Genomic DNA, 18,162 nt, shown 5'->3' with positions numbered 1-18,162 from the left:
AGTAATTACACTCTTAGATACACACCCGAGAACTGGAAACGTGTCCACACAAAAACTTGTTCCCAAACATTCATAGCAACACAACACCCTGGTAACCGAAAGTGTAAATGACCCAACTGTCCATAAGTGAATGAATTAACAAGGTATGGTATATTGATACAACAAAATATTCATCAATTTAAAAAGTAATTAAATATACACACTAAAGCACGGAGGAACCGACAAGTGAAAGAAAAAAACCAGTCACAAAATATTTTGAATGATTCATTCCATGCATATGAATGCCCACAACTGGCAAATCTACAGAGACGGAAAGTATACTAGTGGTTTGGTTGTTAGGGCTCAGGGGATGAGGGTCTGGGCACTGACTGCTAATATGTATAAGGTTTAGAGAAAGAAAATGTTCTAAAATTAGATAATGTTGATGTGTGCAAACTGTGAATAAAAAGCCACTAAAATTGTACACTTTAAATGAATAAATTTTATAATATGTGAATTATCTCAAAAAAACAGTTACAAAAAAGAAAAGGCAGGAGAATCTCATTGATGAACAACAGTCTGCATGTGTTGAACTCCTTCTCAGTATTTTGTTTTCCATTTTATTGCCAGTGTACAGGTTTTATTTAATTTTAATTCCAGGGACTTGTTAATCACTTTTTAATCATCTTTCTCTTTTTCCCCTTCATCCCTATCCAACACCACTCCCAAACTCTCCAAATCAAATATCATCAGATAGAAAACTACACTTTACAATTTTAAAAGTATTAAACGTGGCCATTGTTCACATTTACTTTTCACATAGTCCAAGTTACATGTCATATTCAAAAAAGAAATAGCGTTTGCCTAGAAATAACAACATCACATTAAACAAATAAGACATTATATAACCTGAATTCTAAAACCCATTGTGGATCATGAAACTAATTCATAAAAGTTACAAAACAAGTGTCCCTCAGTCTTGAGAAATGTTTGAATTTTTAAATAATGCTGTTATAATGCATTTTCTTTCTTGAAATAAAAAAAAACTTACAATGGTGAGTAGACGGTATCATCACTTCATGGGTAAAGAGATTAAGTGAGTACATATACAAGACCACTGGCAAAGCTAAATTTAGAGCTGATTTCCTCTTGAATTTAAAATTTCAATAGTATACAAAACTTATTTATTGTTGGAATAATACCTGAGGAGTTTAGCTAAAGATACAAAATAATAACAAAGATCCTGCACAAATAATCAAACTTGGGGAATCTAGTTAAAATAACAAAATTTTTTGTTCCAAAAAAAGTTCTCTAGATAAAGATTCCGATACCTCATGTAGATTATTCAAGAGTCATATGTGAATCAATCTTTTCTGTATTCCTTAAATAAAATTTTATAACTGACTGATGAAAAAACAAATTTCGTATTCAACGTCACTTTCAGAATGCATCTAATTAACTCAATGGGGAAAAAAACATGGTAAAACACAGTTAATTCACTGGAGTCTTTAAGTATAGCAACATTTTATTATTTTTGGTGCATCTTCTTACGCATTTCTTCGAGGGCCGCTTCTTTCTCTCTCAGCATCTGTTTAAGTCTTCTTATTTTTTCATCTCGAATCGTTTCTTCTAACTCTGGTGGCGTCATGGGAAAAATATCTTCGGTATAATTTTTATTAAAGGAATGACTTTGTTCAAAATCTGCATTTGAACTCAATGTGCTTTTCTCCTGGTTCTCCTGGGGACAGTGTTCTACTTCAGTTCTCTTTTCATCTCTGGTTTTGTTGGAGCTTGTGAGAATGTTATGGTGTGATACATCTGAAGTTGGTAAAAGACTACTAATGAGTTGGGAGCTGGTGACATTAGTGCCTCCATTTACAGCTGTGTTATAAACACTCTCGGTTTTTCTCTTCTTTGTGTGATCCATCTTCTTAATGCTTTTTGCTTTTCTTTTCTTATCAAAACCCTATTGAGTAAAATTCCAATAGAAAAACAAAGTATTACTGCCATACATAGAGCATGCTCTGAAACTTAACAAGTTTGTAGATATATTTAGCATTAAATTCGATTCAATAAAATATATTGAGAACGATTAAGAAATTAATGCTTTCCACTGTATGGTACCAAACTGAATAACACCGTCCTAATGATTTTCACTGAGAATAAATTCTTAATTCACATTTTCCTGTCTAAGTCAAGTATCAGAAGTTGCATTGATTTACCACCAAAATATAACAGCCATTTGTGAAGAGCCTGAGAATTAAAATGGATTTTTTGTTTGCATAATAGGTGCATATGAAATATTTTCACTGGGAAAGATTGACCGATCTCTGATCTGAAGTTTGAGATGTTAAACAATATTAATATTAACATACTTATAAGTAGAATGACACTACGCAAAGTTACTGAGATGCTTCTTTTCATCATTATTGGCCACTTATACTTCTTAAAATGTTTGTATTAAGTAATATCACAATGAACATCTGCCTACACTTGGATTATTGATTTTACATAGGGTCTTCAAAATAGTGTAACTAGTTAAAAAGCTATAGCCATTTTCTTATAATTTTATGATGAAAAAATAAACAGTAGGTGAGTAAAAACACTTAAAACAACATCTTTAATCAACCGGAGATGCATTTTTACTATACCTATATGGTTCTTTTTAACACTATTTTGGTATATTACATATACGTGCAAATTTGGTTTAATAACAATTATTCATATTAATAAGACTAAAAAACCAAATCAAAATTAATACATTCCTGTCTCTTTGCAGTACCTACAAAGGACACTTCAAAATCGATTACCTGTTTTCTCTCGTTCTCCTTTGCTATAAACTCTGTGTCTTTGTCACTCTTCGCCAAACTTCTAAAGGAACCAAAACCTTTTCCAAAGCCCAAATGGTCAGGAATCCGCGTAAGGCACACTCTCAGTTCTTTAGTGAGACCAAATATCTTTTTAAACTCAGCATCAGTCTTCAGATATGCTGCCTTATGGCTTCTTCCTTGAGGATTTTTCTTGTCATTTCTTTCTGGAGTAACTTTTTCTAATGTTGATGCCATCTCATTCTGGATCTGAAATTAGGAAAACACACAAACGATACGACTCATTACTTATGCTATTTTAACAGACTAGCAACTAAGTGATTACCTCATCTTAAAACATGCTTTAAAGTCCTAAATGGTCAGTTTGCATTACCCTTGCCTTACTACCCACACCCAAAACACTGAACTTAACTGAGTACAAACTTAAAATGTTCCCTTGCAATTTCTCACTCATTTTACTTTCTTGTACTAGAAAGGTAATGGGTACTCAATTCTCAAGCAACTGAAATGAAAATACAGACTAACGACAAGTTAAAAATAATCTACATGACATTAATTGAAATTGCAGTCTTCTGGAAAAGTCTTAAGGCTTTAATCAATCTTATACTCAATAGAATTAACTTCCTTACTCTGAAGTTCAATTCTGTACCGAAAGGGGAGAAACACTGACATTATTTGACAGACTTCTAAGTAAGGAAAAGGTGGGTACAAATATTTAGTGAGCACAGACACACATATCTTAAGTAGAACAGAAAGGTACCTATGTGGATGTTGTATAATTGGATGAGGAGTCAGAAAGAACGGCTAAAAAAACCCAACCTGTCTACTAAAGAAAAAAAATTCCCAATTAAAGATGCTGATAAATGCTATTTCCACAAATGACTTGAAAAATACAGACTGCCCTTGTCCTACCCTTTCCACTATCTACCTAAAAAAATTGCCAAGTATCTACCTACCACCACAAAACAAATTTAAAAAACCCAGCTCTCCTATATGCATATTGATCTCTTCATATACTAAAAGCAGGCTACTAAATATATATGTATACATATGCATGTGTACAAATGTGTGTATACACGCACACACATAATTTTGTTAAGTTTTTAATTCACATTATCCTTCTCCAACTCCTCCAAACCTTGTTGCTCTGTGATTTGTTTGTTTTTCTTTTAAAGATTTGGCATGCCAAATGATTCAAGACAAAAACACTGCTTGGACTCTCTCAATTATACTCTTCCTCAAATATTTCTTTCAGATGAAAGCTTTGACTTCAGCATTCACGTGTGTATGGTATGTATGTGATGGAGTGGAGGATGGGAGAGGAGGGGAGAAAGGTATTATAGATAACTGAGAATTCAGAAAGAAAACTTTTCTATATAGATAAAAAGAACACCCTGACATGGGAAAATTACCTTTGGTTCTTGGTCTCTGAAAACACACTGTTGTGAAGTAACAGTTGTTGCATCAACAGAGGAACTTATTTTCTCTATGCTCTGGATGATATTTCCTTTTCTGGGGGCATTTTGTCCTGTACTAAATCCATCTGGAAAGTCTGCCTTTATGCATAAATTCTTACTCTCTTTTAAGTAGTTAATGGATGGGTTCAGATTATGTGGGTTTGGGGCAGAAAGAGATGGTTTCTCCACTTTTTTATTCTTCTCTGCCCTTAGATTGGCCATGGAAGCAAGCTGGGTATCTGAAAGTGATTTTGTCTCCATCTGGGAAGATTTATTTTTAGCCAAAACAAAATTTACGACCTCTCTGGATATTTTTGTGACTGGACTTGAACTCACTATCTGTGATATAGCTTTTCTTGGTGGAATATCAGGAGAAACAGAATTCTGCTGGTCAATTTGTGATGGCAAAACATCTGTCCCCTTTTTAGCCAATAGATAGACTTTCCCATTAAACATAACCAAAGCATTATCTTTAATAGGCATACTCTTGGACTGTGTCCCACTATGACTGACGGTACTCAATGGTGGCATATTTATAGTATTATCTCCCGAATTTTTCTTATCTACAAAACTTTTTAAAATCTTTGAAGCCACATTATTTGAAGACTTAACAGGAACAAGAGATGGAGTACAAGGCTGTAGATTTTCTTGAAAAATCCATTTCACTGGAGCAGCTTGCGAATGCTGACCACCTTTTAATTGTGTCTCTTTAGCAACATTCATTGGAATTTGTGTGGCATTTAGTATCACTGGCTTTGCTATTTCTGTAACCGGTTTTGGGTAAATGTGTTGAAAGTTCTTGGTAACTACATTTTTCACTGTATTTACAGGAGATACGTAAATAACGGATGGTATTTGGGAGGCCTCAACTGTTCCTGAGGTACTTGTGGTTGCAGTTGCAAGTATCTTTTGCTGAACTGAAGGAGGCAATGATGACGCTGGTACAGATTTCACTTCAGCATGGGCTGGAATCTGTAAATGATGCCCAGAAGGCAAAACTGGAGACTTCACAGTCATTGGGAGACTCTGGGTATTTACTAAGAAAAAAGATGAATCATTTTGTGTTGAGGAGGGAGAAACAGCAAATGTTTGCATGGTGAGTCCATCAATTTTCACACCATGACTCTGAACTTTAGAAACTGGTGAGGTAAATTTTTCAGTTCCCACAGAAGTAACTCTAACTTTTTCTGTTGTATCTACTGTTCTTGTAAATAAATAGTTTGAAGAACTGGCTGGCTGAAAAATGGGCAATTGAACTGATGATGCACTTGTGGTAGAGCTGGAAATCTGAGTCTGAAAAGTAACTTGAACTGGGCTTCCTGTATTCCCTTTCAAAGCATCAGACATGACTGAAGATTGAACTAGTGGTATAAGATTTCCAGAGGAATTAGGAATTGGAAGTAATTGCAGAAGATTTTTTCCATCCGAGCCAATCGTCTGAACTACTTGGTACATGCAGCCTGAAACACTTAAAAGAACATGAGTAAATAAATACAACATACTACATGGTATATACATTTTATTTAAAAGCATATATATGCAAATATTATTTTTAAAATCTATATAAAATATATGTAATTTGCCACTTTGAATTTTCAAAGTGAAATACTGTATAACAAAGATATTGAAGATGTAGAAGAGACAATCAAAGATATGATCAGCTTTGATTTAGATCTCACACGATTAGGCAATAGGTATGAGATACCTAAAACTAAAAAGTAGACTTTTCTAAGGTTTTAGCCTATATAAAATTATGCCTACTAGAAAACACACCTCTTCAACTATTAGTATCCTCCTTCTCCTTCTTGAATTCTTTCCCTGTGTCCTCCTCCTTTACTCTTACTGACCAGGAATCTCATTTCACCTCTATTTATGCTTATTCTATGTCCTTACTCTTCCCCCCACCACCCAATCAGTTGTCTTCTTCCCATTGACAATGACTCACAAGTTATACCGTCAGTCATTCTTCTTTTGCTAAGGGCATCCCTTATGGTGATACCTTAGTATGACATCCGTGGAGACTAAACTGAGTTACCCATATAGGAATCATTTTCTTCTTTCGCTTATTCTTTCAGCATATTTGCAGCTTGGTGCTAACAGCCCTTGGTACGGCAATTATTCATATTAGTTCCAATTGCCTGTCAATCCACGTATATAACAGCAATGCCTGTTTGGCTGAATGGTTTTCAATGAACGTGGAACACACTAGAAGTCAGTCATTTTTTTTAATCTAGCCAATTTTGATCCTGACACTTATGAGCTATTTCTTAGTACAGATTATCTGGGTCTTATAAAATCTGATATATACTAATCTGTTTATATAACCAATTATTTGTAGATTTCTTGGAATACAGGCACCTCGAGCTATTTATACCTCAAACCACGTTTCAGTTCCTGGAAATTACCAAGACCTCGTGGGCCGTCACACATACTTTCTCTACCTAGGTACTCCTCTCTCACCCACATTACTCAAGTCTCAGCATAAATAATTTCCAAGAGCTATGTTCTCTGACCACCTTAAATACCCTTGCTCCTCGATCATAGTTTATAATAGTGCACCTACTAATTTCCTCCACAGTACATGTCACAAGTTGTCATCATATATTAATCTGTTCACTTGCATGTAAACTGTCTCTCATGCTAAATTCTAGCAACATGAGGGCAGAGTCCAGGTCCTATAAAACCAGGATGCCCTTATATGACCAAGATCAAGTGAAATAAAAACTTTTAAGAGCAAAAAATAATAGTAATTAGAATTCTCAAAAGTATAAAGGTGTGTTTTACTGCCTATAGGTGTTTTTAAAACCTTGGGTAGTAATAAAAATCAAAGCTAAGAACTCTATGTATCCTAGGAAGCACTGGAATTCAGTTTTACCTTTCGACAACCCAAAATAAAATAATTGTAATGTTACAAATATTTAAAACAGCTTTTTGGCCATTTGATAGTGCTTCGAAATGTTATATTTACTTTTAGTAAGTGAAAAGTTATTCTCTAAAGCAAGAACGTAAAGTATAAATTCTTGCTTTCAAGGCTGAAGAGGGAAACCCACCTTCATCACCACCCCATCCCCTGAAAAAGCATATATAATCTGGATCAGAACTTACTGAACTTTATTAAACAGAAATTTAACTGTCTGTTATGTTTCAGGTACCAGACTCAGTTATGGGGAAAGGATCATTAAGAACAGCCTATGGGCCAAATGGGGCCTATTCCGTTTAAGTTTACCAGTTAAGGAGGGTTTTTAAATGGTTTTTTAAAAGATCACAATAATATTGTGATGTGTGAAATTTATGATTCAAATTTCAGTATCCATAAAGTTTTATTAGTATGCAGTTGCACTCATTTTTTATGTACTGTATACAGATGCTTTCATGCTACAATAGCAGAGTTGAGTAGCTACAGCAGAGATCATATGGCCCGCAGTCTAAAATATTTACTATCTGGCCCATTACAGAAAATGTTTGCTTGACTCCAAACTAGTTCAACCCATAATCCCTAGAAGAACTTAAAGTACCTGGTATATGGACATATAAATAGGTAATCACCATTGAGATAAATGATATACTCCAATGAGTACAAAAATGCTTGCTCAAAAAACAACCAAAAAACGCTTGTTCCTTTTCTTAAAACATTCTCTTCCTAAGGCTTCCTAGATATAACATTCTCATTCTCCTACTTCTGTAGTGATTCCTTGGTCTTTGTCAACTTATCCTATTTGAATCAACCTTCAAATGTTGGAATTCACAAAAGCTTAGACTGAACTCTTCTCTTTCTACTCCATAAGCTTTCCCTAGATAATTTCTTTTTAGGTGTGACTTCAACTAAGTTACAATTTACATATCAACAATTCAACTATTTATATCTTCATTCTTTTGACATTCAGGCTTACATATCCAACTTCCCTCATAACATTTCTGTTCAGAATCTCAAATGCACCTAAAACTCATGGCCTTTTTCAGTGTTTCTCTCCTCCCTTTAGTAAATGGCATCTCATTTATCTTAGATGTCTACGTCAGAAGTAATTCCTGCTTTCTTACAAACTATATTCAATTCATCACAAAATCCTGTTGATAGCATCTCCTAGTTTTCCATTGATCTCTTCATTTCTTTCCAAATTAACTGTCTCCATTCTAGTCCAAACAAACATCATCTCTGGCTTAGACGATTACAGTAGCTTCATAACTACTCTTTCCTTCAGTCATAACCTCTCCCCTCGAGTTAGCACACTAAAGCTGGCCCTTCCCTGCTTAAAACAATTAAGCATGTTTCCCATTTTCTTTGAGCAGTAGAAAGAAAACGAGAGATTTTGATGCAATGGAAGCCAAATGAAGGAGCGTTTCAAGAAAATTGGGCAATTCTATAAAGTTACTGAGAGGCTGAGTAAGACGCACATGAGAAATGTACCCTGGGATGAATAGCGTAAGGGTTATTGATGGCTTTCAAACAGCAGGCTAAAATGGGATCAAAGAGATCTTTTTTTTAAGCTTATATGTAAATGCTCATGGGAGTTGTCAAGAGGAGGAGACTGACAACAAAGAATAAAGCAGGATAACGAAGTGTAAGGTTTGATAAGGAGGTAGGAATTAGATACCAGAAGACAGGTGGAAGGACTGAACCTTAGAGCTAGAGAAACTTCTTAGGAACTGGAAGAGAGGTTAGGTGCATTTGCAGGTTAATTTTATAGCTTTGCTGTAAGGTTGAGGTAATTCGAATTGCTTTTATTCTCTCAGTGAAAAAGGACATAACATCCTCTAAGGAAAGATGTGAGGCATTCAAAAAGTCTTTGTGCAAGAATAAGGTGATCTCAAAAAATACTAGTTATCAGGCAGCGTCCATAGCCCAGTGAGATAGGTAGTGATTCTGAATCTATAGTGATACTGATCTGCTCATGATAGTTTCCTTGTTTCACCAGATATAGGCAAAAAAAAGCAAATTACTGAGTTCATTCAGGGTTACGGAGGCTTCAGAAAAAAAGGTGCAACAAAAATCAAAGAGGAGCAAAGGAATTTAGGGTATTAATAAAAATTATCAATAGAATCTAAAAAAATTATCAATAGATCACAGAATCTAAACTGGATGGGAAGGAAATTAGACCACAAAAGACTGAAGTATAAGGAGAAAATATAGGGCTTAGACCTAGAGGGCCACATAAAGAACAGCCAAAGTGGGAGTACTCAAACAAGTAAGCTGGAAATATAGGAACTGGTGTTTCGAAAGCAGGATGCCTTAAATCAGGAATTTTGTAAATGCAGCAATTTCATCTAATAACAATAACTGCAGAAGTGGATGGCTGGTGGTAAATGAAGAATAAGATCACTGGAGAAAAACATCTTTGTACTGAAAGACCAGGTGACAAAGAGGTTATCCACACAGAAGCTGAAGTCATGTAAGATCAAAGAGAAGACTGTGATCTAGGTGCTAAGTTCAGTGACAGGAAGTTGACAGATGATGTTAAAGAACCAAAATTAAGAACTCCTAACAACCTTCTGTCACTGATATGCCAGAAAGTTGTCTCTAAGCCCCCTTCTGAAGTCTATTTTCTTTCCTATTATTCTACACCTCTTTCTCAAGTATTACCAAATCTGTCCTCAACATTAAATCTCTTTTTCTGTCCTCTTTCCCTAGGTGCTCTCTGCTGAAACTGACATTGCTAGTTAAATCACCCCTCCCTCTTGAATATCTTCCTATCATAATATCCATTGTGCACAATTCATTTCTTTTGTCTTTCTTAATGTTTCCTTATTCATTCTCTGCATTTTAAGTATCCAACTATGCCTATTCCCCAAAGTACAGTTCTTGACTCTGTTTCTCCCTCAAGTTCTTCTTCTTTAAAGACTGCACCAATTTTCATCACTTCAACTATTTCAACTATCTCCTTTGCAATAACGACTCTCGGTTATGTTTTTATTCCTATCCCCTAATATTGATCTCAGTTCCATATTTGTGATGTCTTACCATTTTCACTTTACACACCATCAAAATTAAAATTACTCTACTGAAAATGAATATTCTATCTTACCATCCAGTCATGTGTCAGAAATACTATTTCCCAAGTTACCTAGATTTTAAGTCACCTAATCATCTCCGATTTATTTTTATCACCCTTCTTATTCACTTTTGCTTGATTCACCCATAGCACCTTGTATAGATGCTTACAAAGGGTAAAGTCACTAAATGTATACTGAATGAATCACCAAGTCACGAAGTTTTTTTCTTATAGCTTACTCATCTTCTTTCTTCACCATTGTGTCTACCTAGAGCAGACCTGCATCACCTTGTGTCTAGTTCTTATTATCTCATTCCTGTATTTTGCTCCAACTTTTAAACTAGTTTTTCTAACTACAGCCATTATTATGTATCTCTGGCATATTAAAATCATTGTTTTCATCCTGTTACCTCCTTGCTCAAAGTTTTAATAATTCATCATTGCCAATTCAGCTTGATACGACAATCATCTACAATCCAGCCCCAACCAAACTCTACAAATGGTATTACCTCTAACTTCTCCACATAAAATCTCTGGTCTTACCAAAAAGGTCTGCTTGCTATTCTGGATTATCCCATGCATATTATTTTACTCTAAGTATTCTTTGAGTTACGTTTTACTTCTCCAACAATTTAAAATATAATTATAAATTGAGGATCAATTCCACCTTCTCCATGAAGTATCTGCTAGTCACTCAAACTCACATTAACTTCTTCCAACCTAGAATCTCTAAAGCACTCCCACTGATGCCAGTAACCCTAATAGTTATATAATGCCTTCTACATTGCCTTAGATCTATTAACTAATTAAAAAAATGAGTATTTTTTTCACTGGTGAGATGGCAACTCCTTAGGGTCAGAGATGGTATCATTTATTTTGTAATTGTTCTTCCGATATCAAGTACAGTAGGCCCTCAAAAATATATATAAATAAAAATGTCGTTCTTTCAACTCTGCATTTCAAGTGAACTGTCTCAATAAATTTTATTGTTTAGTTTCATCTGGTTTATTTATCAATAACATTTGGCTAACATATTAGAATCTACAACAGTAAAACCCATTTTTTATAATTATATCCACAGGGGCAAGTATATTTTAACTGACATGGTATTTAAAAAAAATCACACAGGCTTCTGATACTTCATTCACATACTTCATTATATAGCCTCTTTATTTCTGTTTTACAAAAAACATTTATAAATATTACACGAACTATTTTAAAACCTCACCACTGATTTTTCCTCTCTGCTCTTCCATTCTCCTCCAAAAATGGAAGGAAAATACAGTTTCTTCTATGTCAGTGTTATCAGTAGAGATTCGTTCAATCTACCAGAGACCATAAGTTCCTTAAGGGTAGGCTATCTTATTCATATATATAACCTCTATAGCTAAAAAAACTGGCACATTGTAGACAATAATGTTAGTTGAACTGAATTCTATAAGCTATAATTTTAAAAAAAAACAAACTCATGATTTCCTAGTAACGAATGGAATGAGTTCTGAAAAACTGAAATGCAAATGTTAAGAAGTCATAAATCAGGTGAAGTTCATATTTCTTCAATCAATATGCATTTTTTTTCACATCTAGAAGACACTTTCCATTTAAGAGATTAACTTAAAACTCTATAAAGATTCTGTTTTCTTAAAGATTACATTCTGCTAGCTAATGTTAGAACTAAAACTAGAACCAGATTCTGCATCCCATGCTCTGGTTTGGTAACCTAAAAAGAATCATCAACATGCTAATTACTTTAAACCAGCTGGTATTTAAACTGAGAAACTACACGGGACAAAGAATACAGCTTAAGACTTTAAAAGAGAAAATAGGAATACATTAGAAAGACTATGGGCTTCTAATCTTGGCTCTTCCAATTATTAGTTGATTGACTTTGGTAAATTTACTTAACCTCTTTGAATCTGTCTCTTCATTTGTAAAATAAAGACAATAAGGCTTGCTATGAGAAGTAAATGCAAGAACAGGCTAGGATTATGATAAACTCCCATAATATGCTAGTTATCTGCCATTAAAATAGACAGTTGGTGTCCAAGAATAAGTAAATAAATGAGGTAGTCTTCTGAAAATGTGAGAACTTTAGTAAAAATGTATGAAAACTTTAATAAAAACTATATTAAATATATTTATACTATATAATGACATTTTTGACTAATCTATTATTGATTGAAGCATTCATATGTTAGAAATGGAGTAAAAATTGTGTAGGCTAATGAACATTTTATAGATTTTTCCAAAATTATTTCAACTGCTACAACTTTTTCCATCTTACTATGATTTTACATTATGTACTTACATAATATACATAAGTACATAATGTAATAATATGTACCACATATTATATATAATAGATGTTACTACATATATTTATCACTAATCTAATCCTAATAAATAGCCCAACAAGGTGGGTACTGTCATTCCTGTTTTATAGCTGAGAACAAAGAGGTTTAGTAATAGTAAAAAACGTGTTCAAGATTACATGCTCTCTTGGGCAATCCCATCCATTTTCTTGTATTTACTTTAGCGTAACCCCAACATAACAGGGTCCAAAAAATTCAATTGCATAAACTGAGAGATTAATGAAAAACAGTAGATTTCAGTTAGCCTGTATGGTATTTCTCTCTCCCTCTCCCTCTCCATCTCTCTCTGTCTCTCACACACACCCCACAAAAGTAAACTAGTAACACATACACTGTACAAAACTAAACTACAAAACTGAAAGTATACTGACCTGACAATGAAACATCTTTCTAACCAAACCAAGGCCCCTGCTAGGGACATGTATTTTAGCTTCCCATTTAAGAATAAAGGGTTAAAGGCAGATAAAAGCCAATTGACAATCTCATGACATCCTAATTCCTATTATTGTGGGATGTATTATCACGAGCTTTTATTATACCTCAAAGCTAATGACTCACATGTCTCTATTTTCAGCTCTGACCCTGCCTGAGTTTCTTTTCAAGTATCTCTTTGATGGCTTTCTTAGTGCGTTCCTCATCTCTATTAATTTACCAATATCCACCCAGAAATCTGACATCCTAATTGATCCCCTTTTTTTGTGCCAATTCACGGACAAGGTCTGCCTGTTTTTTCTTTGTATTTATTTGAACCCAACCTTTACGTCAACTAGTTCAGGCCCTCAGCATCCCTGAAAGGACAACCGAAATAGAATCCTTATATGCTTGATCCCTCACCAGCAAATCCACACTGCCATCAATTACCTGAAATGCACATGTGACCATGACAGTCCTTTTCTTAAATCCTCTGATCTCCATACATGAAATCTAATCTCTTTAGCAGGGCAAACCAAACCCTTAAGTTCTATCTGTTTATCTCGCTTGTAGCATAGAATCATACAATAAATACCAATTATTAGTAATAAGCCATACTGGTGCTTTATTTACCAATTCCCTTTGCCTGAGCATAGTCTGCATTCATCTTTAACTCGTAAGCTGATACATTCCCCAACTTGGCTGCTCCAGAAACCTTTCCTATACTCTATGCCCTCACAGCATTTTGTGCACAATGCTATTAAAAAATGTATCACATCACCTCCCCTCTAGACTGAAAGGCTTTTCATGGGCATGGCCCATAGCCTATTCTTTAGTAGGTCCCTCCATTTAGCACAGTCTATCAAAAAGTAGCCATTCATTGAATGGTTTTTAACCAAATATTTGAACAATACTGATAATAAGTGGTGAACTAGAGTATGAACCTAGTCTCTGTAACTCCAAAGCTTAGCTTCTTTCCACTATACCATTCTGACTCCTGCTTTGCTCTTTGCTAATAAAGCCCAAATCTAAATAAACTTAATGCGAACTATCACTAGTATCTTCCAGATTTTTCCTTTGTACTATAGACTAAATTTGGGTTTCACGTTTTATGCCCTGAAGAATTAGAAATACTTTAAACAATGAACTTTCTACATTGCATGACTAAAAATATTTATAAAAGAATAGCAGTAACTCAAGAAAAATTCAGGTGTCTATAGAAAATAGGAAAATCATATAGCCATGAATGATTTAGTACCAACAAAAATATTATCAGAAAAATAAGAAAACTAAGTTTCCCATATGGAGTTGAAATGAATCAAATGATTTACATAATTCTATTTGGATGTCATGCAGATTGTTACTTACAAAATAGAATCGAATCTAATAACCAACCAACAACCAAGTGATTTGAAGAAATAAATGCATTTGCAGATAATGAAAACATAGCATAAATCAATGAGTTAATGAACTCCAAAAGACTCAAGAATGTAACCAAAACATAATTCAATTTGTAATGTTTTAAAAAATTCCAAATATAGATAGCCAAGATTAGAAACTGGATAAGAGTTAAAATACACAATAAAGGAAAACTTAAAGTTCATACTCTATCCTATTTCTCATATAAAAAACGAACGCAATCCTAAAACAAATCGTGTTAAGTTAGGGTAAGTCAGATGTCATAAATATTCAAGTACTAAAAGAAGGTAGAATAATCAATCATTAAAAAGAATCGCTATCCCACCCCCCTCCCCCATCACCAACCACCACCAAAAATAAATCAACAAACATCTAACATACACAAAAACTGAATCTTTTTATCTGAAACCCAATGGTTCATTCTTGGTAGTTCGGTTCTTCAATACTGTTTTCGCTCACTGGATTTACTGACCGATCCATTTGTAGAATATTATGCATTGTTTTTAAAAGTCTTTATTATAATTAGGTTTTGTATCTACTTGTAATTAAAGGAAACCTACTTCCTGGGCCAAAATTCGTACACAAGTTGTATTCTTATAATAACAACTAACATTTAAATGGTGCTTTTCTATTTTTCCTACATTAAATATTTTACCTCTATTCACTCTTTTAATCCTTAAAATATCTCTAGGCAGTCATATTTACAAGATGGAAACCTAAGTACTTAGCTTCACAAATAGTAACTGGCAAAGTTAGTATTAAACATAGGCAGCCTGGTGTTCTTCATCAATCCTTTTCCATGAAATTTACATCTTAAATTTCATGCTTTCTTCTTCACGTTTTCCTTCTGCAGAGACTTACTTTTTTTCACTACTTAGTATACACCCACTCAACATGGGACGTACAACTTAAAATACTCTATCTTAGCTAATAGTTTTGCTTCCGTTTCATTTCGTCTTAAATTCAAAAACTGAGTGATAAAGAACTATTTTTTTCTGAATTTATAAATAAGTATGTCTTTCTAAGAAATACTGGAATCTCCCCATGTCAAATACAGTTCTTTTACAGAGACATCCAGAGATGGCATTCGCATTACCTGCTTCAAATAGGTTGTTGCAAAAGACTGATTTTACATGAGCATTCCTCTTATTTTTACTTTTCTTTCTCTCCAAAACTATCATTTGAAATTTAAGAACAATCGATTCCCTTATTCTAGAGCAATTTTTCAGTTTCTAACTTCATATACTCATCAATTACACCAAAATACATCTTTTCCTTTTCACTCTCTTAAATCATGGCAAGTTTCACCGACGATCTAGCGCCACCTAGGTTGCGTTTGCTAATCCGCGCCGGTTGCTGCTTGCTTTTCCAAAGAGTGCTCTAGAACCTTCCAGAAGGTTTTGGTCACACGGGAGCGTCGGCCATGTTGATTTTCCTCCCCCGTGGAAGTCCATTCTGTTCGCCTTTGAAATTGGAGACGCTGGAGTCCTGCGGAGCCAGGGCGGCGGCTGACAGCGTCAGGCTCTGGGAAGGATTTACGTTTCCAAGAGGGATGCGCTCTAAGGGCTCTAAGTGCTGAAGCGACGCGCGCTTCCTCACCCTGCGGCGGCGCAAACGCGTCTGAATTGCAGAACGTCAGGAAACGACGGCCGACTGGACATCCTGCCAAGAGACGGGCGAGGGGCGGGTGTGTCGAGGGAGATCGGAAACCTGTACTTACCAATGCGAGGCGTTGCCTGACTTTTCCTCTGTGGCTTTCAAGAAGACCCTCTGTAGGTTATTGGACATTTTAGAGGGGTGGGAAGGGCCAGCACATCCAGGACAGTGGGCAGTGTGGGGCCGGGAAACAACGAGAGAATGTTGGGCTGGAGTTGCTCCGGAGCAACTCTGAGGGGGGTTCGATGCTGAGACGAGGGCGACGGCGAGCTCTCGAGAGGGCGTTTCCCCCGAGCTTCGGCGGGAGGCGGCGCAGCTACCGGAAACCGGAAGAACGGGACGCGACTCACCGCGCGGACCGGGCCCTTGGCTCTGAGAGAATCCGCCCGAATCTCCGCCCCTCAGACCTTACGATACCGCTACAGAGCCACCCGGAGTCGGCGCGGGAGGCGTGGCCTTAATGGCGCCGCCCCCATCAGTGCTGTTTCTGGTGAAGACGCGCCCACCGAAGCCGCCAGCCGGAGCAAAGTACTGCTAGCGGCTTCCGGAATCGTCACATCCGGTCGTCAACGTGATTGGCTCGCAAAAGCTCCGCCTTTACGACACAATCCAATCGCAAGTGATGTTTGCTATCTCTTCTTCCGGATCAAGCAACGAATCGCAAAAAAAATTCTCCAGATATCTACGGGAAATAAAATGTTTCCGGGGTCAAGTGTAAATTTCTGCTTTTGAGTTCCCCGCTAGTGTAATTTTACCTCTCCCGCTAGTGCTTTAAAAGACATCCGAGAGGTCTTTTGGAATCGTCATGCACTAGTGGCATGAGAAAACTTTAAACGTCTGCCTGCAGCCAGCGCCGTATTATTGCTAATTCCTGAAGATTTTTCGGTTATTTCCTCGTTCCTGAAGCTTTGCCTATACACTAAACCTAACCTCTTTTTCCACCCCACTCATGCCTTGGTCAAAATTATTATTTATTATCATATAGCTAATTCGTTTATTCTCTACAAGTTTCATTTCCCATACAGACTTTTTGGGGGCGTCTTAATTTGGATCGCTATGAAAAAGCTTTTCAGAAGTCTTTTGATTCCAGCTATTCAGTCGCCTATCGGAGAACAGGTTCAGTCTTTGGCTTAAGGGGTAGACATTCTCCTTCAGCTGGGGCTAAAAGGAGTTGTGGAATGAATGGTTTGAATGGTTTAGTAGAAGATCCAGTTTTACCAGGTATATAGACACTGCCTGTGTAACTGACTCACACTGTTTAAGTTTAGGAGATCAACATGAGGTAGCCAATTTTAAGGTTTACGTTGTTCTTTTAAAGATGCCGGCTACTCATTCCCCTAATTCCTTAGTGAGGTAATACTGACGTCCTGACACATTAACAGAAAGCAAAGCTTTCTAACTACTCTTTACTCTTTGTTAAACGTTAATTTCAACAATATAGAATCCTGTATATTTAACTGGCATTTATGTTTTAGTCAAACGTCCAAAACGTCCAAAAATGGCAAGCCCTTACTACTGTTTTGGTTGTGGTCATCTCCTACCTGTGAAAGCAAAATCACATGAACAAGCTGCCCCTTCTTGCTTGTTACATTTTCTTACTATTTACTCCATCCCCTTTGCAGTGTGGCATCTTTTCGTATCCATCATCAGTTCTTATAAATGAAACTTATTGTCACAGATTCCCTGAAAAGCAGACATTTTTATGGTGATATTGGTTAACGAAATCCAATAAATTTTAGCTGTGCACTTTAAACACACACACGCACACACGCGTGCGCGCGCGCGCACACACACACACACACACACACACACACACACACTGTATGTTCACCTCCCATAGTCAGATTTCTTTCTATCACCATATATTAGACCCCTTTTACCCCGTCAACCTCCCCACTCCCTCCACCCCTTACCCTCTGGTAACTGTCTATAGTACATGTCCATGAGTCTCTGTTTGTCCTGTTCATTTGTGCTTTAAAGTTTAAATCCCACATATAAGTGATATCATGGGATTTTCAACTTTTTCTGTTTGGCTTACTTCACTTAGCATGAT

General features: G+C 35.9%; 1 protein-coding gene across 3 annotated transcripts; it reads right to left on the bottom strand.

Moving 5' to 3' along the window:
• Positions 1 to 461: 461 nt before the first annotated feature.
• Positions 462 to 16,620, bottom strand: LRIF1 (ligand dependent nuclear receptor interacting factor 1). 3 transcript variants are annotated; one of them, XM_036235090.1, is made up of 4 exons: positions 16,174 to 16,620; positions 4,220 to 5,724; positions 2,790 to 3,056; positions 462 to 1,945 (listed from the first exon to the last, which is right to left on the bottom strand). In XM_036235090.1, the coding sequence occupies exons 2-4, from the start codon at positions 5,717 to 5,719 to the stop codon at positions 1,508 to 1,510; spliced, it is 2,205 nt and encodes a 734-aa protein (XP_036090983.1). In that variant the 5' UTR covers positions 5,720 to 5,724; positions 16,174 to 16,620; the 3' UTR covers positions 462 to 1,507. The 3 variants fall into 3 exon arrangements, with proteins under 3 accessions (XP_036090983.1, XP_016011128.1, XP_016011129.1); XM_016155642.2 differs by having other exon boundaries at positions 4,220 to 5,732; positions 16,174 to 16,619; XM_016155643.2 differs by lacking the exon at positions 4,220 to 5,724 and having other exon boundaries at positions 16,174 to 16,602.
• Between the last annotated feature and the right edge of the window lie 1,542 nt (positions 16,621 to 18,162).

Source organism: Rousettus aegyptiacus, unplaced genomic scaffold (assembly GCF_014176215.1).
Source record: "Rousettus aegyptiacus isolate mRouAeg1 unplaced genomic scaffold, mRouAeg1.p scaffold_m13_p_17, whole genome shotgun sequence".
NCBI lineage: Eukaryota > Metazoa > Chordata > Mammalia > Chiroptera > Pteropodidae > Rousettus > Rousettus aegyptiacus.
This window is presented reverse-complemented; position numbering and strand designations above follow the sequence as displayed.